Raw genomic sequence first — 9,912 nt, forward strand, 5'->3', positions numbered from 1 at the left:
TGCACATACACATGTAGAAAACTGAGATTGTCCCGCCTTACTTCACTAAGTCAAGACTGTTTCTTAACCCTTTGCATGCTGGGAAATTTGTAGTCTGCTAAAATGTCGTCTGCTGAATTTGTAAAATAAGCATTTTCTTCATTCTTTTTCAAAGAATACTATCAGAATAGCAAACAGTTTGGATCCAGATGAGACGCCACGTTTTGTGGCGTCTCATCTGAATCCAAACTGTTTGCAAAGGCCTTCACAATTCGGTTCCAGCACTGTTTCTTAAACACCGTTTACGTGAAGTAACATTGATATGCTTTGATTGAGTGTCCGGTTATCAGGCTGGAGGAGCTTATCATGCAGACAGGAGGTTACCATAAACGGGCTCGGTTACCAATCAGGTTGGTGGTTGCTAGCGAGTGTGATGTTAACACGCAGACGGAATGTTACCATAAATGCAGCCGGTAACAATGCAGGTTGGCAGTGTGAGGTAACAAGGCAAGCGGAATATTACCGTGCACAAAGGCGGTTCTCAAGGCATTTGGGCCGTAATTCGGCAAGTCGGCGGGTATTAAACAGGTTTGGGTTTACCAGGCAGACGGGCGGTCATCAGGCATAATCATTATCATCATCACACTTATAATAATAATAATAATAATAATAATAATAATAATAATAATAATAATAATAATAATAATAATAATAATATTTATTATAATAATATTAATGAAAATAAACATCAACATCATATCATCACTGTCATCTCCAGCATAGTTATTATAACAAACAATAATCACAATCGTTATCATCATCATCATCATCATCATCATCATCATCATCATCATCATCATCATCATCATCATCATCATCATCATCATCATCATCATCATCATCATCATCATCATCATCATCATCATCATCATCATCAATATCTTCACCATCACCTTCAGCAGCTGCAACAACAGCAACACAGTGACTGTCGTCGTATTTGGTATTGTTGTCACATTATTTGAACAAACTTAATTTTTGTGTACCATCATTATCCTTGTGCTATACAATAAGAACATTTAATACAGCCGAATATATTACATTTGCATCTCATTATCATAATGATTAGATATACATGAACAATACGAAAGAATGGAATTAAAGAATATAATAATAATAATAATAATATTTATTATAATAATATTAATGAAAATAAACATCAACATCATATCATCACTGTCATCTCCAGCATAGTTATTATAACAAACAATAATCACAATCGTTATCATCATCATCATCATCATCATCATCATCATCATCATCATCATCATCATCATCATCATCATCATCATCATCATCATCATCATCATCATCATCATCATCATCATCATCATCATCATCATTATCATCATCATCATCATCAATATCTTCACCATCACCTTCAGCAGCTGCAACAACAGCAACACAGTGACTGTCGTCGTATTTTGTATTGTTGTCACATTATTTGAACAAACTTAATTTTTGTGTACCATCATTATCCTTGTGCTATACAATAAGAACATTTAATACAGCCGAATATATTACATTTGCATCTCATTATCATAATGATTAGATATACATGAACAATGCGAAAGAATGGAATTAAAGAATTGAAACTATTTACCTCGTCACAAGAATAAAATACACATTACAATAATCGTAATTATTCAATTACGCATGCAATTTATTTCGCAGATCAATAAAACGATTCGGGAAATGTAGAACACACATGTTTACATCGATCTGGTGTCATATAGTCGCATGTATTACTTCACTAGTTCATTGCTTGACTTTTAAAGGGACCTTTTCACAGATTTTGGCATGTTTTGAAGTTTTTCATTCAATGCTTTATTTTGAACAATGTAAACATTGGGTCTAAAAATATCCAGTAAAAAAACAAGAATTCAATTAAAGAATATAAAAAAAGTAACCACCGCTCTATCCACTAGATATATCCGCTCCTATACAATTATTAATGTATTTTTTACGTCATATATGCAATCCTCGTAGTATCAAAAAATACAACGACAGCAACAGAATTATCCAAATTATCCAAATTATTCAATCGTTTCGCGTTGCAACGCTTTATAATTTTCAGGTTTTTAAATCGTCAAAAGATGCACATAATGGATATTTTAGAGCATGGTAAATGTTCAGTATAACTGTTTCCTCACAAATATCATAACTTCAAGAAAAATTTGCGAATCTGAAACATTTTTTTTTCAATTTTGTCAATTTACCAAAGCGTGAAATGGCCCCTTTAACACAGTCGGTCGGAAGTCAAATTGGTACCAGACGCATTTAAATGTACAAACCTAATTGTGTGGTAAACAATTTTTCTCAAGTTGCATTGATATGCAATTGAGGCATTCAATATCTTTTAAGCGGATGTCGGAATGACTAAAAAGGCTTCTACAACCCCATTTTCAACGATATCCTCAGTGTAATCACCATCATCAACAACACTGTTACGGACATACCAGGCAGCATCAGCCCATTTATCGGTGTAAGGTTTCCGGTCATATATTCGAAATCGTTTCACTTTAACATGATCCAATGCTTCGAGTTCCTGTTCGACGGCAATGTATTCCTCTGGTGGAATGTTAGTTTACGTGTTGTTTTTAATTTCATTACCACAACACAATTTCAATCTACATTCAAGTGAGTGAGTCAATGCACACAGATTGTTCACCAGATGATGGACGAAGTTCTGATGGAGACAATGTATAATAACAGACAGTCAAATGCGTCAGAGATGAGGGTAGCGGTGTCAATATAAAAAGATAAATGCATTGTAAGCGTTTCCAGTTGTGGGACGGATGCTAGTGATCGTAACAGTGACGATATATGAACCACTTTAAATAATCCCCAACTTAAAAATCCAGTACTATAACTACGACAAAAATATTAAATAAATGTTTCTTTTTGTGATTATAATGCATGTTCATGAAACAATATCATTGGGAGTCTTCAATATTGTTATGTTTTATTGTGTTGATTAGTACATTTAATAAGTTACAAAGATCGCACTTTTTGGGAATAAAGTGGCATCCCTACCCTATAGACACATTGTGTGGTTAATTAAGGCCTTTCCTACTTTTCTCCTACTAATTTCGTGTCTTCTATCAGGTCAAGTCTTCAGTATCTGTTGTCCGTGAAAGCAGGTTAACGATAAATAGCAATTATGGCCCTCTTGTTTTAAAACCATGTAACAGTTTCATAACAAAAACGTCTTCGGAAAGTTCAACTTTGAAAGGGGAATTATTTAGCCTTGGGAAAGGCGTTTGACCTGTTTAACCCATTTATGCCTATCGTCTAGAAAAAGGCCTTGGCAAACAGCGTAGACTCAGATGAGACGCCGCATTATGCGGCGTCTCATCAGGGTCTGTGCTGTTTGCTTAAAGGAATTTCTGTAAGAAATATTCAAAATAAAGAAATAAAAATACTAGACATTCCTAATTTTGGAAATAAATTGATCCAATTTAGAAGGATATGAGAGTCCACTAGGCATAAATGGGTTAAAGCGAACGGTCATTTGAGCGCATTGCCATTGTACGCACCAATAGTTGTTTTAGAGCGGTACCAAGGCAATCGAATAAACAGACGCTAACAATAAGTTAAAATAACAACTTTATTGCTTTCTTATCGTTTCCCATCATCGAAACTCGGATTGTTTGACAACAACAATTATCAATAAAATAATTTACTATGTTTTTCATCTCGTCAATAGACTGGTTACATTTGTTGAATAATGCAAAATAGACATAATCGAAAATGTGCAAATAACAGTTATTATATTTTTAACCATTGACTATCCTGGATTTGCGATTCATATTGGGAAAATATGCTGTTTTAAAGCTTGGCGAGTGCAAACTTAGGTCAATGACTAGCTCCTATTGTCTGATTCGTGCGCCTTATATAGGCTTAAGGATGCTGGGACTGGATGCTGGAAAATTGACAACCAATCAAACACCAGAATGCAAAAGAAAATGTTGGAAGTTACTGAACGGTACTACGGTTTAGCATCAAGCCTGGAAAATAATACTACTACTTATAAATAATACAATTATATCAAGGTAGCTTTAAGAATCAAAGTATCAATTATATTATGATAAGACCATAATAATCGTACCACATCATGAAATCATACCTTCAATAATTTAGGTGTCAGAAATTTCTAAATCATTACTCCACTGAACAATTAAATAGTGCATGGAATCGGTTAACAGTTAAGCTTTGACATTGATGCTCTATATTAGAACAGATTAAACTATTAAAATTGCAGCACCAACTACAAGTTTTTTTATTTAATTATCACCTATAAAATATATCAATTATTCTAACACGGCACGTGCAAAATTTTATATAAACAAAGAAAAAAAATCGTCTATGGGTTATTCTGCAATAATTATGGGCGGAGCTTATACACTGAAAGCGCGCACTGTAACTAAACAAAACATGCCGATACATTTTCCACCAGCGTATTTTATGAATGAAAGTCGGAGATCTGATCGACAGAACAGACAAAAGTTATTTGTATGGGCGGAACTTCACATAAAATAGTACACCAAAAATAAGATACATTATATAAATCTTTAGCAAAACCGTGTTAGAATCGAAATAATTCGTGTACGTTATAGTTTGTTGTCGAACAACCCACAGCCGGAAATTAAGATGCGTGGTTTCAAGTCACTCGTGCTTCGCACTCGTGATTAAATCCCTACGCATCTAAACTTCCGGCCTTGGGTTATTCGAAAACAAACTATAACGTACACGAATTATTTCTTAAACAAAATACCATATGCAAAGGCTGAGAAATGCAAATGGCGGTTAGATACAAAATGCTGGAAGTAAAAAATAAATCTTCTGAATAATGGTTTATAAATTTTTATATGAGCTGGATTAAAATACATATATTAATAAGAAAAATTTCAACTGACAGGCGATGACGCCATTTATATTTGCTAATTTTAGTAATAACTTTAACAATAGTTATCATCATCATCATCATCATCATCATCGTCGTCGTCGTCCTCCTCCTCCTCCTCCTCATTATCATTATCGTAATCATCGCCTTCATCATAATCATCATCATCATCATCATCAACATCATAATCATCACCACCACCATCGACATAATAATAACATTCATCATCATTTCATAATCGCCACTATTATTATAATAAGGATCATGATCATTATCGTAATCATCACCATCATCATCATCGTAATAATGTACAGTAGCTTCAACAACAACAGCACAGTCATTGTCGTCGTTTATGGTATTCTTGCCAAATCATGTGCACAAACGTCATCAATTATCATCATTATTCTTCCGCTCTTAATATTATCATCAAAATCAACAGCATCATCATAAATAACATGTAAAACAACTCAGCTGAACTTACTTTTGCATCAGAATCTTATAATCATTAGAACTACATTAACAATAATAAATGGCATTAAGTCATCGTATTCAGCATTTAGTCATCGTATTCACACGGGAATCATTTACAACTGCACACTATTTACCTCTTCACAAGATGTAATACACATTTCATACACGTAATCAGTCAAGTATGCACGCAGTGTATTTGCAGTTTATTATATTTTGAATGAAATGTACACCATACATTTTAGTATCAAATTGGTGTCATTTAGTCGCATGTATTACTTTGTTCATGGATTTGGATCTTTAACAGAAGTGGCATTGGTATCCGAGCCAAAATACTGCACAAACCATTTTTTGTTTAATAATACGTATTTACACAATATTCCAAACTATTCCGGAAATATATGATGACTATGTAAATATGAATTTCATGACTCATGTATTACTTCAGTTTATCAAGGCTTGTTCTTTACTACAGTTAATCTGAAGTCTCATTGATATGCGATTGAGCATGCCATTATCAATCCCGTTTATATCGCTTTTACAAAGCTCATCTTCACCGATACCATCACTGTTATCACCATCATCAACAACACTGCCACGTACAGACCATGCATCATCAGACCATGAATAGGTGTTAGGTGTCCGGTCATATATTCGAAATCGTTTCACTTTAACACACTTCAGAGCTTCGAGTTCCTGTTGGATGGGAATGTATTCCTCTGGTTGAATGTTATTTACCGTGTCTTTTGTTATTTTATTACCACAACATAATTCCAATCTACACTCAACCGATTGAGTCAATGCACACAGTTTGTTCACCAGATGGCGAAGTTCTGATGGAGACAATGCATCATAACAGACAGTCAAATGCTTCAGAGATGGAGGAAGCTGTAGGTCGATATAAACAGATAAATGAATTGTAAGCGTTTCAAGTTGCGGAAGGGATGCTAGTGACTGTGACAGCGACGATACATGATGCACGTTCAAAGGACCATACGTACCCCGCAGACTCAGATTGTTGACATTCAGGCTATGCAGAGTCCCCGATAAACCAGGAGATTCATCATCGGTATCGAATGCACATGTATTGTTTAAATCCGTTGTTATCCATGTTTTTGACTGGCTGACTGCATCCTCCTCACATGATGACATGTCACTGCCCCGCAGCGTACTCTTCACCTCATGATCGAGTGCAGTTATGATGCAGCGAAACAGATAACACGTCACCCTATGATCGAGAGTCAACAGCGTGTTTAACAGACTGCGTAGCCAGGTGGAGGAACACGTGACCCACCATAATTCAATGTCTTCTATGGAGGGCAGTACTGGAGTATAGTCTGCACATATTACTGGATCAGCACCGTTAAGAAGACACCATGTATGAATGGCTTTATTGTCAACATGGTTGAAATCAAACCCTCGCAATTTAATGTGAGTAAGTTTGTTATGTATGAGAAGTGGTTTCGGTAATACTTTCACATCATTGCTGATAGTTATGGAATTTAAATTTTCAAACATTGACAAATCCAGTCCGCCATATTTTGTATCTATTTCAATACATTTAAGAGTTTTATAATTATTAATAGAGAGTGGTAATAAATTTACTCCATTGGAGATATCAATTGATTCTATTTGTTCAAAATGTGACAAGTCAAGCGCTTTATATTTACAATCCATTGTGAGATGTTTCAACTTCTTCAGACCCACCAGTGCATTTGGTAGCACGGTTACATTCCAACCATTGAGCTCAAGCCGTTCGAGGTTGTGACACGATGACAAGTCAAGCGCTTCACATTCACAATACATTATGAGATGTTTCAACTTCTTCAGACCCACCAGTGCATTTGGTAGCATGGTTAAATTCCTACCATTGAGCTCAAGCCGTTCGAGGTTGTGACACGATGACAAGTCAAGCGCTTCACATTCACAATACATTATGAGATGTTTCAACTTCTTCAGACCCACCAGTGCATTTGGTAGCACGGGTACATCATACCCGAGATCAAGCCGTTCGAGGTTATGACACGATGACAAGTCGAACTCGATACAAGATGTAGACGATCTGACTCCTTCCGCATCGTCTCGTGTTGAGAGCTCAGGATCCTCACGTGTAAGTAAGCAACAGGCCCAGGTCCATGACAATCTGGAGACGGCGTCTTGTGAACGTATTGTTACATGCATGTCTGAATAATCGTTTACCTTTAAAGATCGAGCACGTGAAGTGTTCAGTGTCCAGATCTGGATCAAATCTTCGGCATTATCACTTCTGAAGTAAAAGTGACTCAGATGTAGGTGTATTGAAGTGTTCTTGTTGGCTACAGCCTCCCTATAACCCGAGATAATGCAGTCTTGGAAATAATGCCAATATTCGCTATACACGTCAAGCTCATTCATCATTGAAGACAGTTTATTCGCTGCCGAGATGTTAAAGCCACACAGGAATATAAACATTTGAGACATATCACAATATTCATTGTCATGGCGTTTGAGATATCCGGAAATGACGTCATCAATTACGTCTGCATTCCTATGGATATGAAAAGCAGTTAGGAATTCCTGGATGGCTTTATGGACAAACGACAAAGTCTGATCAGTACATTTTTTACCTTTTCTTTTAGATAATATTCCTGAATCGAGTGCAAACTGCTTTGCAGTTTCAGACAAATGAGCCGACAAGTCTATGTCGCAAAACACTAGTGATGATTCTTTTTCATTTGAAAACAAAAATGAGAACGCAGCTTTGGCTATGGCATCTATATGTTCCATGTTTGGTTTAATATACATCGTGCGAGAAAAGCAGTTTACTGGTGATGTGTGATTTCGATCGAAATAACTTATTTGTGGGTTAGCTTTTTTACACAGATTTTCAAGCAGGGTAGTGTACAGTTCACACAGTGACGATCCGGTGAGACGCTCAGCTCTATCATCTACCCAGGTAGAGAGGACAAGAGTGTTCAGCATGGGCGAAGATGATATTGACTCAAGGTTACGACTGCTGAGGAATTCTTCAAACAGCCTCACGCTTGCTTTTATATCAGCTGATTCGTCAAGTAGGCATCGTAGTATCCTTTCATTGAATTCTTCAGGATCGCTTATTCCCTCTAGATCAAACAGAATGTCAATTTGTGAATTTCTGATTCGTTCATCAGCGAGTTTCCATGGTCGAGTAGTTGTGAGCACAATGCAATGGTCCATAGGAATTCCGTCCATCGAAGGCAGAACTTCTTCACCAGGCCACTCATCGAGACCGTCTTGAACGACGAGATACATCACATTTTTCATGATTTTTAAGACCAGTTTGTACGCACTCTCCCATGCGTCTTCTGCGTAGATTTTGTAGATGAGCTGGGTTTTTATCATCTGCGTTACATGTGTCTGTTCTCTCGAATCGCGCAACGAGATGAAAAACAGAAACCTGAATTTCTGAAGGGTATCAACGTCACCAAACATCATTTGTTCGTTTGTAGATTTCACGATCGGCGCATGCACATTACACCAATCGTGAACTAATTTGGCAGCAAAATACGATTTTCCGCTGCCAGGCTCACCTTGTAAATATATACGTTTAAACTCTCCGCAAAAGCAATCTCTATATTTGTATATTTGTTCTTGTTTCACGCGTTCACCATCTTTTTCAATTTTCATCTTGTGTATTTTTTGATTGGCATATATTTCTTGTACTCGGATATCGAGACTGGGGTTCAATGTAGACAGGGGTACGCAAATAACACTGTCACGGTAATGGTCGATCAATCGGCTTAAAAGATCTGAAATAATAGCAATAATAATACTAATAAAAATAAAGCTCGTTATAAACAGAATACGGTGTTGAAGGTTTCATTTTACAAGAGGCCATAGGCACTAGGCCGCTCCCCTGAGACCCGAAGGAACTGAACCGTTTAAGCAGTGTGTATGGTGTTTGAGAAATAAATATGGCTTCTCAGCTTCCTTTTAATCCAGAATCAATTTAATCGTTGCTGAAATGGCATTATAATACAGTTAGGGATCTGGTTATGTTCAGGGTAAATAAATTAACTTTACTGAATTAACATGGCTTAAGTGAAAACATGTAATGCAAACTCCCAAACCCCATGGCGGAAATTTGTTCAACGTACGAATATCATTTTCGAACACAGTCGAAATATTATTAGAACAAATGTTTTGAGCTTTTTTCATTATGTTTAGACCAAACGTGTGACTTCCAGAGTGTTAAAATTGTCTTACGATGTCTATATAAGGGAAACTGACCGTCTAATTTGTCCTATAGATCAAACTTTTGACCGCGCGTGATTCCGGTTCGAAATCAGAGCCGAGATTGTACTGGGAACAATGTTTTTACCAAGTTTCATGAATATTTGACAATGAATGTGGTCTCTAGAGTGTTAACACGGCTTAAGTTTCATAAGTAAACGACAGACGGCGGATGATGCACGACAAATTACAGACAACAGATGGAGGGATTAACCCATATATGCCTAGTGGACTCTCCCATCCTTCTTAAT

General features: G+C 36.4%; 3 protein-coding genes across 20 annotated transcripts in view; 1 reads left to right on the forward strand and 2 right to left on the reverse strand.

The window, feature by feature from the left end:
• The window catches only part of LOC127854951 (ras-related protein Ral-A-like), a 226,443-nt gene that overhangs the window by 126,515 nt on the left and 90,016 nt on the right, over window positions 1–9,912 (reverse strand). The window lies entirely within an intron of this gene.
• The window catches only part of LOC127854948 (transformer-2 protein homolog alpha-like), a 191,774-nt gene that overhangs the window by 73,133 nt on the left and 108,729 nt on the right, over window positions 1–9,912 (forward strand). The window lies entirely within an intron of this gene.
• Window positions 5,753–9,912, reverse strand: part of LOC127854938 (uncharacterized) — a 13,565-nt gene continuing 9,405 nt past the window's right edge. Inside the window, exon 5 of the mRNA XM_052390109.1 lies at window positions 5,753–9,177. Coding sequence (XP_052246069.1) covers window positions 5,855–9,177 — 3,323 coding nt within the window. The 3' untranslated portion in view covers window positions 5,753–5,854. The remainder of the gene's footprint in view (window positions 9,178–9,912) is intronic.

The sequence above is a fragment of the Dreissena polymorpha genome, chromosome 13 (genome assembly GCF_020536995.1).
Source record: "Dreissena polymorpha isolate Duluth1 chromosome 13, UMN_Dpol_1.0, whole genome shotgun sequence".
In the NCBI taxonomy this organism is placed as follows: Eukaryota; Metazoa; Mollusca; class Bivalvia; order Myida; family Dreissenidae; genus Dreissena; species Dreissena polymorpha.